The 16,152-nt window shown below is 54.4% G+C and overlaps 5 protein-coding genes across 5 annotated transcripts; 2 read left to right on the forward strand and 3 right to left on the reverse strand.

The window, feature by feature from the left end:
- Positions 1-78: 78 nt before the first annotated feature.
- SETTUDRAFT_180383 (uncharacterized protein) lies at positions 79-858 on the reverse strand (the record flags this gene model as incomplete). The annotated part of the gene is made up of 2 exons (XM_008030728.1): positions 79-702; positions 796-858. The coding sequence occupies 2 exons, from the start codon at positions 856-858 to the stop codon at positions 79-81; spliced, it is 687 nt and encodes a 228-aa protein (XP_008028919.1).
- Positions 859-1,418: 560 nt separating this feature from the next.
- On the forward strand, positions 1,419-3,050 carry SETTUDRAFT_164569 (uncharacterized protein). Its single transcript, XM_008030729.1, has one exon. It carries the CDS (start codon positions 1,655-1,657, stop codon positions 2,840-2,842), a length of 1,188 nt encoding a protein of 395 aa, XP_008028920.1. The 5' UTR covers positions 1,419-1,654; the 3' UTR covers positions 2,843-3,050.
- A 494-nt stretch (positions 3,051-3,544) lies between these two features.
- On the reverse strand, positions 3,545-5,177 carry SETTUDRAFT_139430 (uncharacterized protein; the record flags this gene model as incomplete). The annotated part of the gene is made up of 4 exons (XM_008030730.1): positions 3,545-3,957; positions 4,022-4,523; positions 4,591-4,746; positions 4,847-5,177. 4 exons carry the CDS (start codon positions 5,175-5,177, stop codon positions 3,627-3,629), a joined length of 1,320 nt encoding a protein of 439 aa, XP_008028921.1. The 3' UTR covers positions 3,545-3,626.
- A 2,670-nt stretch (positions 5,178-7,847) lies between these two features.
- On the reverse strand, positions 7,848-9,467 carry SETTUDRAFT_139432 (uncharacterized protein; the record flags this gene model as incomplete). The annotated part of the gene is made up of 4 exons (XM_008030731.1): positions 7,848-8,827; positions 8,884-9,105; positions 9,170-9,308; positions 9,366-9,467. The coding sequence occupies 4 exons, from the start codon at positions 9,465-9,467 to the stop codon at positions 7,848-7,850; spliced, it is 1,443 nt and encodes a 480-aa protein (XP_008028922.1).
- A 1,716-nt stretch (positions 9,468-11,183) lies between these two features.
- On the forward strand, positions 11,184-13,392 carry SETTUDRAFT_119644 (uncharacterized protein; the record flags this gene model as incomplete). The annotated part of the gene is made up of 2 exons (XM_008030732.1): positions 11,184-11,248; positions 11,317-13,392. The coding sequence occupies 2 exons, from the start codon at positions 11,184-11,186 to the stop codon at positions 13,301-13,303; spliced, it is 2,052 nt and encodes a 683-aa protein (XP_008028923.1). The 3' UTR covers positions 13,304-13,392.
- Between the last annotated feature and the right edge of the window lie 2,760 nt (positions 13,393-16,152).

Here is a 16,152-nt window from a genome sequence, read left to right on the forward strand (position 1 = left end):
TTGAGTTCGTATACTTGCATGTCCATAAAAATATATATATATAGTCATCGGTTGTTGTTGGAAGAAAAAATAGGCAACTTAATGTTTTGTAGCGCGCTTCAAGAGACTCATGATGCACGGGACGTCGTGCTTATTGGGGGAGCATGACTTGGAAGCGTCGGCCGCAGCAGCAGCGTCTCTCGCATCCATGCGGCGTGCTCGTAGGATACTCTCAACTAGTGCTGTAACGACAGCATCCACGTCTCCGCGCGCATTAGCCGTGATTTCAAAATGGCGCATGCCCTGGCTCGCAGCCCACTGCGCAGCCGTGTCCGCGTGGACGTGGCGCCTGGTTGCAGTGGCAGTGTCTCCCTTGGCAAGGTCAGCCTTGTTGCCGACAAGCACACAGCCAAAACGCTTCTTTGTGCCGATGAGCCTGCGCGTGGCAGGGTCCTTTGTGAAGACGGTGTTGCGGCAGTACCACGTGTGGAGATAGGGCTCAGCAATGACACTGTCGAACGAGTAGCCCAGCGTCATGTCGTACATGAGGATGATGCCATGGGCCGTGGCCAGATAGCTATCGATCATGCTCTGGTACGAGGGAGCGAGGGAGCCGTTCAGGTCCACGTCCATGAAGGAGAGCTGCCACGTCTCGTCTGCGTGCGACACGGTGCGGGACAGGAGCTCTGAATCGACGGCGGGATGCCGGATGTAGTGTTTTCCCTGCAGGAACTATGGCGATAGCTGGTCAATGTCATGCACGTGGTGTCGTGCCATGGGTCGTGGTACCATGTCGATGAAGCACGTCTTCCCCACCTGGGATTCACCGAGGACGACAATCTTCAGCGGCTGGGGCTTGCTGGAGTGGGAGCGCAGCATCGTGGCATGCAATGCGGAAATGCTGGGGCCGCAGAGAGAAAGTTATGGCGGGCATGACGTCGAGTGGTTGTCGAGGTGAAGGCACAGGTGCAGGTGTGCAGGGAGCGGTGCCTGTTGGCGCTAACCGCATGCGGAACGGGTGTATCAAAAGACGTGCGGCAGCTTGCGCCGACTGTTGAGCGGGTGTCTGGTGTGTGAGATGGATGGCCTTTGGTGTGGACGTGTGCCGGAAGCATCTGGAGCAGAAAAAAAAACAGGCACATGTGGACACGCACACACGGTGGCGGCCGTCGGTGGATGCGATGCACGTCGAGCCAGCGGCCAGGGGGGGGGGGAGAATGGAGACGGCCCGTCTGGGACTAGCGCGAGACGCTTGTGCCAGGCGCAAGTGCCGCGAGGCCGATGGGCGCCGGGGGCAGCCAAGAAGGGAACAGAAGCATGCGACGACGCGAAACAGTAGGCGCCCTCTTATGAGGGCTCCTTGCCCGCCGGTTTAGGCCTGCGACGACATCCAAACTCTCTGCCCGCCTCTCTCCATCTCGCTCCATCGCGCCTCATCGCGCCCAACCTCGCCCGCACGCCCAGCGGCAAATCATCGCATCGCAGTTACATTTCCATACAGCGCGACCCGCACACCACACAGCCAGATAGACAAGCAGGCCGATAGACACGACCTCTATATAACAGCCTCCCGCATCACAACTGAAAGACGCACCGCTCGGGCGGTATCCCAAGGCAGAAAATACCGCGGCACGGCTGCACCCACGCGTCGACTGATTGCATCCGCCGCACAACTATGACGTACTACAACCGTTCCCACGGCTACCCGCCAACCCGCCCACGGCCCCTCATCGAGCAGATTCCAGACTACCGCGCAGACTTCGACGTGTCCGACGAAGAAGACGGCTTCCACGACCGCGACGACGACTTCCTCATCCCCCCAAAACTCCAGGCCGCACTGCTGCGCACAAGCGATCGCATCCCGCGCAGGATAAAACGCCACAGCCTCACCATCTTCCTCTTGTTCATCCTGACCATCATCAGCTGGTGGACGTACTTTGGCCCGCGCCGCGCCGCATACTACGCCCAGGTGAAGCTGATGGACAACGCTCCGACAATGAGCTACGACAGCCACGTGCTCCCAGAGTTCAAGGGCATGATACAGGTCACGGATCTCGACGAGAAGCACCTGCCCACCAAGGAGAACCGCCTCGTCTTTGTTGGCGACGTCCATGGCTGTCTCACGGAACTCGAGGAGCTCCTCGAAAAGGTTGGCTTCGATCAAAAGCGCGACCATCTCGTCATGACGGGCGACATGATTGCCAAGGGCCCCGACTCTGCCGGCGTCATCAAACTGGCCCAGGACATTGGTGCCTCGTGCGTGCGCGGTAACTGGGAGGATAAACTGCTGCTTTCCATTGACCAAGCAGCCGACCGCCACATTCTGCTGCCCGCCGCCGATGCGCCTCCAGACGCCAAGATTGACTTTATTGGCGAAGCGACTGCAACTCACGGCAAGGGGAAACTGCGTAAACTGGCAAAGCAATTCACCAAAAAGGACATTGAATACATGCGACAGTGCCCCGTCATCCTTCGCATTGGCAGTGTCCCCAAACTAGGAAATCTGGTCACGGTGCACGCCGGCCTGGTGCCAGATACGCCACTCGAGCACCAGGACCCGTTCCATGTTATGAACATGCGTTCGATCGATCTCGAAACACGTATTCCGTCCTCCAAGCACGGCGGCACCGCTTGGGAAACATTCTGGAATCACAGGCAGGGCAAGCTGAAGCCGCGCGAGAGGGCGACTGTCATATATGGACACAACAGGAAGAAGGGACTCAACATTCACAAATACTCGTATGGTCTGGATACGGGATGTGCTAGCGGAGGAAAGCTTACCGCACTTGTCATTGATAGCCAAGGCAAGACGGAGTTTGTCCACGTCAAGTGCAACAAGGAAGAGGGATATGCCAGTGGTTAGTGTTGACCATAGCCGGCATGGAGCTTGTTATGCCAGGCGTCACAAGGAAGAGGAATATGCTTGTGGTTCAAGAAGTGTTGAATTTGGTCTAGAATGACGTACACGCAGCACGTCAACGGAGTTTATCACGCTGGATTGGTTTTTTTTTAGCACCACGGCCATGGGGGCGGTGCATTGTTGTGTCCATAGCGAAGACTTGCATTGTAACATTATACCCATACTACTTACTTAGTTAGATTTCAATTCACAGTACCTAATGGGTGTCGTTGGATACACGTCCAACTTTCTGATGCTACATCAAGATAAGTCGAGTCTATCTTAATCTACGTTGCTCCTACTAGCTGCATCTCCATCCTACTAGCTCCACCTTCATCCTACTAGCTCCACCTTCATCCTACTAGCTCCACCTTCATCCTACTAGCTCCACCTTCATCCTACTAGCTCCATGTCCATCCTGCTGAAGCTCGTTTCGGTAGACCTCGTGTGCACATGCGATGGTTACTAGATATAGCGACTATGAGTGCTCCAAAAACATGAAGAAACGGGTTTCTTGAGATATTTACTACTACTACTACTACTACTACTACTACTACTACTACTACTACTACTCACAGCATACTACACGTTGATATCAAGGTAGATATCGTCTGCACAAAAGGGAAGCTTGACGGAAACATGCACGGATAGAAGAATAGATAATGTCGAGATTATGAATTAATTAGTCAACTAGTTGACAAGTCAACCAAAACAGGCTTCAACCAACTACTACACTACACTTGTATACCTAAAGACTGGATCCAGAGCGTGCGGCACCCGGGAATTTCTGCTGGATGGCATCCCAAAGGGGCTCACCGCCAGTCGTCAGATCCTTCCAGGCGGGGCAGTCGAGGCTGAGGATCGGGGCGGCAAGGGTGTTTGTGACGAGGTCAATGGGGCCCTGGATGGTGGCGAGTAGGCTGGAGAGCGAGTTGGGGAGGAACGTCTTGAGGACCTGGAACGAGAAGCAGAGCAGGTTGTTCTTCTCGAGGAGTGTGGCCGAGTTGAGCACGCCGCCCGTGATGTCGTGGAGATCTAGACCGGTGAAGGTGTTGACTTTGCCCGTGTTGCCGCCAACGCTGTTAGACGAATGTTAGTAAGTTGATATCAGGGTGCTGGGGGGAAAGTGCGAGTTTTGCGTACCTGCCCAGCTCCGGGTGCTTCATGACCCAGCCGACCGTGTCAATGTTGAGCGAGACAAGGCCGTATTCGACGGGCGTGCGGTACCAGTTTGCGGGGATGGTTTCGTGGCCCTTGCGATACTCGAGCGATCCATCCGACTTTTCGTAGACGCCAAAGAAGCTGCGGAAGACGTTTTGCGTGAGGAGGCCTTCGGGGTGCTCGGCAGTGTGGTTGGCGAGGAGACGGCCAAGGAAGAAGTATCCGGCATTACGGCTGACCATGCCCGTGACAGGGCCGTAGTAGAAGACTGGGTTGTGGGCGACGCTGTAGGCCCAGCGGCGGGCAGCCTGGTCGCCCAGAAGGTCCATGGACAAGACGCCGTTCTCATCGGCGCGGTTGTAAAAGTCAAGGAACAAGGTCATGTTCATGGTGAAGGCATCGCCAGTCATGTACAGGTCATCGCGGGTCAGCGACGAATCCGACTCGATCCAGTTGTGGGATCCCGACAGTCCTCGTGGTTTGCCTACATGTCATGACGGCATGAGCGTCACGTGCTACAAGATGCAAGTTGGGGTGTTGAAGATACATACCCAGTAGACCGCCAAGATTGCCCAAAATGTTTTGCCCGGCACCGCCAGTTGGTGGCGCACCAATGGAGAATCCGGGGTTCGCTGACAGCGGGTTGCCTGTCCATACGGTGCCCATTACGCCCAGGATGAGGGCGAGTTCCAGGCCCATGCCCAGGACTAGAATTCATACTATGTCAGAACATAAAACATGGCTGCTTATATCGCCCAAGGTTTTACACAATGGTAGTATGTGTGATGGATGGATTGATAGACGCACCTTGGTTAATGGCAGTCACGACTTCGGCAAAACTGGTGATGCCATTGCGAGAAATATAGCCATGGTTGGCCAGCGCGTTAAGACCCGGGCAAGGGCCGCGCATGTCAGTAGCACGAGCTTCGGCAAAGGCATGTTTACCCGTGATGTCGATGGGCTGGGTGAAGTCGACGACGAGGCGCTTGGTCTTTTGGTAGTCGTGGACGGAGCGGACGGCGGCGCGCAGTTGCTCGGGCGTCAGACCGTCGAGATTGCGGGCGTTGTGGAACGAAGGAAAGGCATCGACGAAGCTGCGGCCCAGCGATAGGGCGGCGAGGGCGAGGGAGAGTTTCATGGTGGAAGGATCAACGAACGAACGACTAGCAGTTGGACGAGCAATGGGATAATTAGTGCATCAGATGGATGATACAATGAGTGGGAAAGGAAAAAAGTGACGTGGTGGTTAAGAGAGTGTCGTGTGTATGGATGCGTGTAAGATGTCACATCCGACAGCTTCCACTGAGCGATGGAGCATTACTGAGCAGGACGTCAGCGGGCACGAATAGCACGAGGAGAAAGCTTAACACTAAAGTCAATCTGAAAAGAGTCAGCCACCCAGCTTCCCCGAGCCCAATCAGGTAGCGTCTCTTGTATGCCGGGAGCCTGCGCCGCAACGTTATCCAGGGCGTGGGCATGGCTGACGAGGAAGAGATTACATCAACGAACATCTTCATTTCCGCACCGTGGGACAGGTATTGGGAAAAAAGGGATGCTCCCAAAGAGGGCTGACAGTGACGTTGCAAGGTGACAGTGGCACACGCGGGCCGTTGTCGACCGTTTACGGTGTGGACCGAACCTTAGGGGAGGAGACACGGGGCGGAGACACAGGGAGGAGGACATGGGAAAGGAACAATAGGTGATCTACCAAGGTCCCCGCTCCCAATTCGCTGAACACGAAGGCCGAAGTTCAAACGAGCGGCGGGCGCCCGGGTCGGCTATACTTGCATGAAGACACAGGACAAGGCGAATTTCGTTTACGGGGATGCGCCGCAAAGGGGGAAAGAATAGCCCCAGGCTCCGTTTTTTTTTAATCGGGGTGGGGTGAGGAGGGGCAGAGGGAGATTGGAAGCGAGAGAGAGAGCGAGAGAGAGTGAGTGAGAGTGAGAGGGAGAGTGAGAGGGAGGGAGGGGAGGAGGTGAAGGGCAGGGAAGAGGCACGGGTCACATGACTCGTGCATGCATCCGAACCGGCCAGGCACAAGGAACCAACAGCAAGAAACGGCCCGTTGGACAGCCGCGCTAGCGCACTAGCGCCAAGTCCCCACCGAACCCGTACCTGGATGGAGCGCCGCGCTAGTCCCAGGCAGGATATGCGCTAGGCTGTTTGCAGCATGGCGGCTCGCGACGCTCGGGTGCCGGATATGAAACAAGATCGCCCCCCAGATTTCCGAAAAAAGGGCCTGCGCCAAAGGGGTGGAGCCTCAAATGCCTCCGCCAGCCCGCCAAGTGGCTGTCCGTTGCCTGGCCTGCTTCCCATCTAGGTATTCCGCGGACTGAGGGGGGCTCAATGCCGTTGACTAAGTACTACTTGCATGTCCATACTACCTACATCGATACACACATGCATCCATACATGCATCCATACTTACATACATAATACACTCGTCAATCCAGACGACCGAGCCAGATGGGCTCGGTGATCCACGAGCGGTAATTTTCCAGAAAACTAGCCAGGACCCCTTATTGTTTCATTGCTTGCATGGCCGCCTATCGCCGAGCTCATCTTGCTTGCTTGCATGTATGTATGTATGCATCTTCTGCTTGTTATCTTCGGTGATAGCGTCTGTCGGCAACTTTTGCCGTACAATCACGTGTGCCGTGCGGCGTGTGTCTGGCAAAGCATGATTGTCACGCCCTGCCTCGCCCTGCCTTGGACAAGCAACATGTTCCCTGCCCTATGCCTTTTGCCTGCCAACCGTCCCGGCCGGGCAATGGGGAAACTGACGCGACGATCTGGATCCGCTTTGGGAATAGCGCTGCCACTAGCCTCGACCCACCGAGCAACCATGTGCCGTGTGGGAACAGCCATGAGAAAGCAGCCCAAGGCACTTTGCAAATGCAACGCTTTCCCCTTGTCCCGTTGTTTTCTCTGGGGCGCCAACAGCCCACATGGACTGTGTACTTGTACGTAGACACGGTTGCTTAGCTACTGCCTACTTACTGTACATGGGCGCGCTAGTTCAGCTACACATGGCAAGCTAACGTACGTTGACAACGCCCCGAACGGGCCCACATTTTGACGCACATGGACACCCTCACATTTGCCGGTTAGCGTCTGCACGGCACTTTGCTGACGCATTCTCCTCATCCACACCCACTTCCTTCCACCCATCCACCCATCCATCCATCCATCCATCCATCCACATTACCCACACGCCCCAACAGTTGCATTGCAAACTAACTTTCTAGCCGGGTCAGGCGCTGCCTAGCAAGTCAGCCTGCACCCAAGCCCTTGGTCGCGGGCCACACATAAATCAATGCTCGCCAAAACCTGCTTCCCCGGAAACGAATAGGGAAAAAGTGCAAAACTTTTAACATTATCTAATTGGCAAACTGTACAAGCCCCATGACGCGTCTACCCTCCTCTTGCCCCAGAGATCGTCCTATCTCAGTCCGCTTTTCCCATCTCTCTTCCAACTCCAAGGAGCGGTCTAGTGAACAAAATCAATACCTGTAGTAGAAAGCGGGGTGGTGGTGCCGTGACAATCCTTGTTTCCCCTGCAAGAATCACACCTCCCCCGACAAAGAAAGAAGAAGAAGAAAAAATTAAGAAGAAGAAAAATACCCAAAGACATCCACCCATCCACTGAGGGTTGACTACTTTTCTCAAGCATCGTCCCAATTACAAAAGATAATGTGTGATTTTGATGTTCCTCGTAAAAAAAAACGCTGCATTCGTCATAATAATGCCCAACACAACCAAGCCAATACAAGAACAGGAGTGCGAGAGGGGGGGAAAAAAACCCTCAAACATGCTCTTTCCCTGTCGTCGGCCAGTTCCAATCTTGTGGTCGGTCACCAGAGTGCCCTCCTCCCACGGTAGTAGTGCTAGTACTGCCTTGATTGGTATGCGCCCCGGTGGGCGGCGTGGGCCAGGTGTTGGCCTCGCTTCCGGCATGTGCTTGTGCTTCTTTGGTCAGATGGGCACGGTCACTGTCGCTGTCAATGTCAGACAAGGGAATGAAGCTGTCGTCTTTGGCCGTCATGCCTTTGATGGATACACGCGCCAGCTTGCTCGGTGTTGCCGACAGATTCGTGTTGGCCGAGAAATCAGAGCGCTTGGTCGATGTCGCCTTGCTCGACTGGAACGTCGTGCGCATCTTCGGCCACAGCTTACCAATCAGGAATCGGTGCGCAGGCATGCATCCGCAGATGATGGACACGTCGATCTCGATTAAACTCCACAGGCCTGCGTCCACATAGTTCCACGTAATGTTCTGCGTGTTGGCAAAGTGGATGAGCGAGTACAGCCGCACAACCGACACGACAACGACAAAGATACCAACGCCAAACATGGCCATGACCATGAGCTTCTTCTTGAGGCCCATGTTCAGCCCAGCCAGGTGCTTCATCGGAAGCGCCATGACGGTCGCGTCCAGGACAATGTTGATGGCGGCCGCGATCCAGCCCTGGAGGTGAATATCGTTGCAGCTGCCCTGGTGGAGTCCGTCCCACTGGTTCCAAGCGAAGCTAAGAGGCCGGCATTGAAACGTCGTTACAATGAAGAAGGCGACGGTGTAAAGGGCCGATGCACCCATGACGCTGTAAACGAGCATCTTGAACTTCTTGTCGGGAAACACGCGCAGGTAGAAAAAGAGGATGGAGATCTTGGAGATGCCCAGGGCTACCACGTAGAAGATCTCGCCCACGTAGTAGTAGAAGAGGACATTGGTGATTTGTTGCGCGTTCAATGTCCAGATGTCTCGACCAAGGCCATTCTCGATTACTGCATAGGCGTGAGTAAGCTTATGTCTATCGTCATCACGGGGCATGTCTTCTTACGGTAGTGAGCGAAGACGGTGGGCGGAATGGCAAGTGCAAGCACAACAGCCATGGTCGCGTCGTCCCATGATACCTTGCGGCCCTGCTTGCCGATACTGGCGGCCATTCTCAGGATAAAGGCTGCAACAGCCAGCGCGCATCCAATTATGCCACCGATCAAGAAGCGCTGGCCTTTGTAGCGTTCAGGTACTCCGCAGCCCTTGGCACTGACATTCTTTGTTTCTATCAGTCTTGTCAGTGTGTGAACATATGGCGTCAGGGGGGGGCTGCTAGGAGTTGGTCTTACGCAGAAGCTCGTATACGGTACATGTCTTTTTGGCACATGCGCCGACGGCAGCATTCAGAGCCGTGTTGGAGCACAAGCATTCCGAAGTGAGGTCGGTTGCACACGTCGATGTGGGAATGGCTTGCATGAAACACATCAACTGTGAGTGTATACATTAGTGACATGGTCGGGTTGAGTCGGGACATGATAGCCATACCGCACATGAGGGCATGTTCTCTGCCAGGCTCTCGAGTCCGCCCTGGGCGCGAACGCCGGTCGTCAATGCGGCAAAGCATGCCAACACGTTTGATAGTCTCATGATGGGGCGCTCGTAGAGGGGCTTGTTGAGGCTGAGCAGCAAACGAGTGCAGTAATGCAAAACAAACGAGCGGGCGGGCTGGCGTAATGCTGAGACTACGCTGGAGACAAAGGTAGTGGAGGTCAATGGGTATTAATCTTTGTATCTATCGTAATGATCCTGCGCGTTACCTGCACATCCCGTACGGTGGACGTGGGATTGCGACGGAATTTTCCATTTGATCGGATTATGAGCGAGCCAAGCATCAATTCTCCGATGTCGTAGATCCGCCTGAATTGCTGCTAGGCCGGGGTTGCAAGAGCGCCCGAGCAATGGGGGGGGGGAGGGGACGTTGACATGGCGTCGCATTGAGGGCGGAACCAGGGCTCCGCAACCGCCTTGCGCTCTTTTGCACCCACAGCCAGGGCCTTGCCGCATGCGACGCGCCCTTGGGCAATTGGTTCCCGAGGAGCTATGGCAGTCGAGGACCCGCTCTCCCCCTGAGGATCAGAGGAAGAAGAGCCGTGTGGCTGGCGGGTCAGGTCAGCAGAGCCGGTGACAAGAGAGTGGAGCATGATGCTTGCGAAGCTCTTCCCAGGCCAGAGGGCCGTGGTGGGGTGGGGACATGGCCTGGCATGGTGGCAGCGCGGGCGGCGGGCGGGCGGTGTGTATGTGCTGTGCTGCAAGTGTGTGTATGTAGACAGGAGGCGTGGTGCCAAGGTGGATGCATGTGCGAGGTGACGGCAGCGGGTAGTGGACGAGGCAGAGGCTGAGGGGGAGGGGGAGGGGGAGGGAGAGGGAAAGGGAAAGGCGCATACGAGGGCCGGGCCTTTGTGCGGACCAATCAGCGCGCGGCGCCCTTCCCGCTTACTTAGCGGCTCCCAAGCCTCCTCAACTTGGACCTCCCTCCATCACGCTCCCTCTGCCGCAACCACACGACACGACACAACACAGCTCGACGCGACCTCGTCACACCCTCGCCGCAATGGCATTCTCACCGCACCCGATGCGCGGGACGCCAGGATGCATCATACCTCACGCCTCTTCTACTCCCCCCATCGCCGCCCCTTCGCCCTTGGCCTCCCTCTCGGCCCCTCTCACGTGCCGCTGCGCTCGCTCGCTCATTCATTCATTCATTCACTCACTCACACGCTTACACACCCACCCGCACACTGCTGGACGCCAGTGTGAGACCCCCCCTGCCCTCCTCCAATCCCCTCCAAGGACACCTGCGGGCCGAATGCTTGCACGTTGAAAGCGCGGTCCCCCGGCTCCCTTGCCTAGACAGAAAGCGGTCTAGCAGCACCTCTCCAATTTCAACACTACGAAATTTTCGACTCTTCTGACTCGCAGCCTTACTTTCCTGGGTCATTGCAACCCGAGGTGGAGAGCATCTTACCCATGTCGCCGGAATGCACTAGTGCGTGCTCCTCGCTAGCTGCTAGGCTTTTGTAAGAAATGCTGAACGTGTTTTAGCCCAGGACGGCTTCGTTCATGCAGCCATGGACGCCGAGGTGACTGCTCCATGGTGATCCTAATCACGGTATCGACCATGTCCACTGCCGGCGCTCGCTATAGCAGTGGAAGACGCGGAACCGCAGCTTGTGATAAATGCTCACGGGACTGTCCTTCCTTTTGCCACTCTCTAACACGCTTTTTATCCAAAGTGTTGTGCATTCGCTCTCTTGTTTCTAGTCACTCGTTTCCAACTTAATCTTTATTCATACTGCCGCAACCATGCTTGTCCTAAAGGCCCTGGCCCTTCTCTCATTATCCAACTCTCTCACCAATGCTCGAATCATGTATGCTTGCTCCAATGGCTTGGCCCTTTGTCCACCCGCCTGGGTCCAGATGCTGACTGCAATAACAGTGACGGCGCTCGGCACTCGCCCTATAGCACCTACAACAGCAACACCACCACCACCCTGCCAGACTATGAGTACGTCATTGTCGGCTCTGGTGCTGGCGGCTCGCCCCTTGCTGCCCGCCTTGCTCTTGCGGGCTACAAGGTCCTCCTGATCGAGGCTGGTGGCGATGAAACAAACACATACGAGTACAGAGTCCCCGCTCTGCACGCTGTTGCCGCCGAGTACGTGCCCATGAGATGGGACTACTGGGTCTCGCACTTTGACGACGAGGCAGACCAGGTGAGGGACACCAAACTCACCTGGGAACTACCTGATGGCTCTCGTTACACTGGCGTCAACCCTCCACCTGGCGCCAAAATTCTGGGCATTCTGTACCCACGTGTCGGTTCTCTGGGTGGCTGCACTGCCCACAACGCCCTTATCATGACGTACCCTTTCCGCACTGACTGGGAATACCTTCGCGAAATCACAGGCGACGACTCCTGGGCGCCCGACAACATGCGCAAGTACTTTAAGCGCCTGGAAAGAAACCGCTACCTGCCCAGCAGCATTTCTGGCCACGGATTCAATGGTTGGCTCGAGACGTCGCTAACTGACTTGAGCTTGATTGCCGGGGATCTCAAGGTCGTCTCCCTTGTCCTCTCGGCTGCCAGTGCCATGGGCAAGACGATGCTCAGTTCTCTCTTGGGCACTGTTGTTGGTCTTGGTCAGGTCCTGATGCGTGACATCAACAATGACAGCCCTAACCGCGATTCGGCCCAGGGCATGTGGCAGGTCCCTCTCTCCATGAACATTCCCTCATACACGCGTGCTGGACCCGTCGACTTCCTTCGCCAGGTCATGAATGCCAAGAACGGTGACGGAAGCCGCAAGTACCATCTCGACATCCAGCTCAACACCCTCGTCACCAGTGTGAGGTTCAACCAGACTGCCGATGGCAAGCCCAAGGCCACTGGTGTCAACTTTGTGACCGGCCAGTCCCTTTACGGCGCAGACCCTAGACGCCAGAATGGAACCGCCACTGGCAAGGGCAAACCGGGAGCTGTTACTGCTACTCGTGAGGTTATTCTGTCTGCTGGTACTTTCAATTCGCCCCAGCTCCTGAAGCTTTCTGGTATTGGTCCCAAGGAGGAGCTCGAAAAGTTTGGCATTCCAGTCATCGTGGACCTCCCTGGTGTCGGTACCAATCTCCAGGACCGCTACGAAGTTCCCGTCATTGGTGAGGCTCCCACCCCGATTGCTCTCCTCAACGGCTGCACGTTCCTCGACGGCTTCGACGCCTGCCTGCAGAAGTGGATCAATCTTCCCCTCGGTATTGGCAAAGCTGTCTACGCTACCAATGGTGTCGCGCTTGCCATTACCAAGCAAGCTAAGAACAGCATTCACGGCAATGCTGATTTGCTCATTGCTGGCTGGCCCGCTGCCTTCAACGGCTACTATCTCGACTTCTTCAAAAACGCCACCAAAGGCAGCAACCACTGGACCTGGCTCACGCTCAAGGCCGAGTCTCGCAACAACGCCGGTACCGTCACTCTCCGCAGCGCTGATCCCCAGGATATGCCTATAATCAACACGCGCAACTTTGCCGTTGGTGGCGATGAGGATCTCTCTGCTGTCGTTGAGGGCCTGAAGTACGGTCGTCGCGCCTTTGAGGACCTGATTCCTCTTGACGGAAAGTTCAAGGAGATTTGGCCTGGCCCGCAAGTTCAGACCGACGACGAGTGGAAGGAGTTTGCCAAGTACCAGGCCTGGGGTCACCACGCTTCTTGCACTTGCGCCATTGGCGCCGACGACGACCCAAAGGCTGTCCTTGACACCAACTTCAAGGTCCGTGGAGTCGAGGGCCTTCGTGTCGTTGATGCTTCGTCCTGGGCAAAGATTCCGGCTACTTTTATTGCTCTGCCCACCTACATGTTGTCTGAGAAGGCCTCCGATGTCATCATCGCCGACGCCAAGGCTTCCTCCAAGGGCTCCCCCATGCATCCCTAGATTAAATACCCGTCGTGCTAGACTGACCAGCACTGTCCGTGAATTTGTAATTTCGTAAATGTATATGTAGAACAGATTATTAGATCATTATCACCCTTAAAAGTTGCAATGTATGTATTATGTCAAAGTTCAAGATCTTGTATTCGCTCTCTGTACGGTGAATTGTTCTGGTAACTCAGTCGCCATTTCCGTATAGGCCCAGATCATCATTATCGTCGTATATCTCTGCTGCTCAGCGGACAACAACAACACCTCGTTGAATTCGCCAGACTTGCAAGTTCCAGCCAAATCGCTAAGGCCCAACAGATAAATGTGCCACCCCACCTCCACAACCGGGCAACTTTCCAGTATAGCTGCCAACACAGCCGCCTGTGACTCCAACGCATGACTCTCTGTTTTTTTTCTTTCTGCATGCGATCTGCAATCTCCAATCTCCAACCCCGCTTTTTCCCGCGTTCCTCTAGTTTCCACCGCTCCCCCGTCGTTCCCCTTCCAATCGTCAGCCGCGCCTATCCCTGATCCAATCCTCTTCACCCGCTTCCAAGACTCCCGGGGGGTTTTTGACATCTTTCCGGCCGTTCCGCTGTAGCGTTGTTTCACTCACACACACACTCACACACAGCCATATGCGTTTCTGCATTCCCGTTGTCCCCGTCTTGGTCAGAAATCCGGAACTCCGCTAGCCTCGGTCTTTCTTGTGTTGGCCACAATTCCACGCACAGTGAAATACGAAAGTTTATGCAAGCCACGCGCTGTAGCGGCTATCGATCGTACGTATGTCGTCTTGGCCAGACTTGGAGCGTGTACGGTTTACACGCCTCCACACCACACCACCCAGGCACCGACCGTATACCTCGTGTTTCTACATACATACTAGGAGACTCACCATGTTGAGACCCCCCCCCCCCCCACATTGGAGAATTCCCCGATGCCACTACTGCCAAATAGGTACAACCGACAATCGGATCGTCGCTGTAGCTCGGGTTTAGCGCGAGATCTGGGCTCCTGACAGGCCGTGGTAAGGACATGTTACTAGTAGCAGATTAGTACGCACATGTATCTACTCTGCATGTGCAAGGGATCGGCAACAACCCTACCGATGGGACACGGAAGGGCAGGGCCGCGATAACCAGATTGGCGTTGACGCGGCGTTGGCTGTATCGATCGTCGGGTGAAAGCACAGCCCCGAAAGCACCTTGTTTGAGCATGTATTTTACGAGTGATTTGACGTGCTGATGCAGCGGATCTCTCACCGCAGTGGATTTCTCAACACAGTAGATTTCTCAACACAGTGGATTTCCCAACACAGTCCTAGTGTGCTTTGTATAGGTGTCTAGCAGCATGCAAAGTGTGCAAGTTGACAATGTCCATGTTTTTTTTTGAGACATTAAGAAAGATGACAGACTAGATCGATGGGCAAATAGATGTCAACTTAATCATACACATACTCGCCCCGCCCCCATCCCTCTGCAAACCTTAACTAAAATCCATCTCCGCCGCCCAACCAACCAACCCAATCGAACCGCATGTCATCATTTCTCGGAAGCAGTCTCCTGCACGCCATCCATCACACACACTGCATTTACTAGCGCGCGCGGAAAACCAGCCATGGAAACGGCTCGGGGAGCTGCTTACACCAGTAGGTTTTATGCTTTAAAGTTAACCTTTTTTTTTCTAAGAGCGTTCCTGCGTTTGGTCTCGCTTCCAGGGCTAGATAGATAAGTAGTCGTTGGATGTTGAAAATAGAGGAGAAGAAAATGTCTTGCATGCATAAGTACTCAATCTATCAATCACATCACATCACATCATAGTGGTCAAATCCAGCGAATTCCCCAGGTTCAGTCAGAATAGCACACTCCATGAATACATGTGTGTATGGCTCCAATTACGGAACACTCGCTCGCTCTCTCACCCGCTGCGTTACTGCCTTACCACACGGCTTTGGAATATATGAACGCGTTATTTGCGAGATTTTTTCATGTGCGCTGTTGAATTCGACGGGGAGAGAAACTGTGCTGCGTGATTGATTGTGAGCCAGCCGATGAGTTTCGATTGTGTATTATGCCGTTGTGGTGGTCTTGGTATCCATCTAACCTAGCCAACTGTATTTGTTATGTTTTTTTTCTCCCTCGAGAAATGTGAATGATGGATGGATGTAGCGATTGCAGGAGAGTGGCCTGCATGATATGCAAATTATTAGATACAAGCGTAAATAAATGCATAATTCTGTGCAGTTGGAAGCGAGTCAACGGTGGTGTTTCTAGGGCTCAAAAGAATGTCTATTTTTTTTTTCAAACGCCCAGCGGGAATTGGGGGTTGTTTTTTTTTCTTCGCAAGGTGGCTACATATTGTGCGTGTTTACAACGACTATTCGGCTGCGGTGGCAGTCGGCAGTCACGTCTTCGATGTATCAGTGGTTGGTGATGACGGATGCAGGACGCGCGAATGACATTTGGATTAGATATTTTGTGTTGAAGAAATCGCCTTGGGTATTGTAGTGTTCATAGTTTGTAATGCTTTACTGATTTCAATTTTCAACAATAGGTTGGGCCCATGTGTCTGTTGGTTGGATCAGTGTTTGTCAGGGCGGTACAATAGCACAAGTATGTTAATTCGAAGTCTTATTTCTAATACCCCAAAGTCATGTGGGAGATGCCTCAAGACGTCATCCTGCTCTAGAGGGACTCTGTTAGTCACAATCCTTCCAAGGACGCAGTGAACCGGAAGTTCTGGGCATGAACTCGTGGATTGGGTTCACTTTTCGTACATGAATGATTCTCTGACTCTTATCTGGTAGCCGATGATGCGGATACGCTACAACTATCTTATATCCAGCATGGAGATCATGT

Source organism: Exserohilum turcica, assembly GCF_000359705.1.
Source record: "Exserohilum turcica Et28A unplaced genomic scaffold SETTUscaffold_5, whole genome shotgun sequence".
NCBI classification, from domain to species: Eukaryota; Fungi; Ascomycota; class Dothideomycetes; order Pleosporales; family Pleosporaceae; genus Exserohilum; species Exserohilum turcicum.

Excerpts from the sequence above, each read along its gene's own strand:
- SETTUDRAFT_164569 (XM_008030729.1), top strand. The coding sequence starts at position 1,655 with ATGACGTACTACAACCGTTCCCACGGCTACCCGCCAACCCGCCCACGG.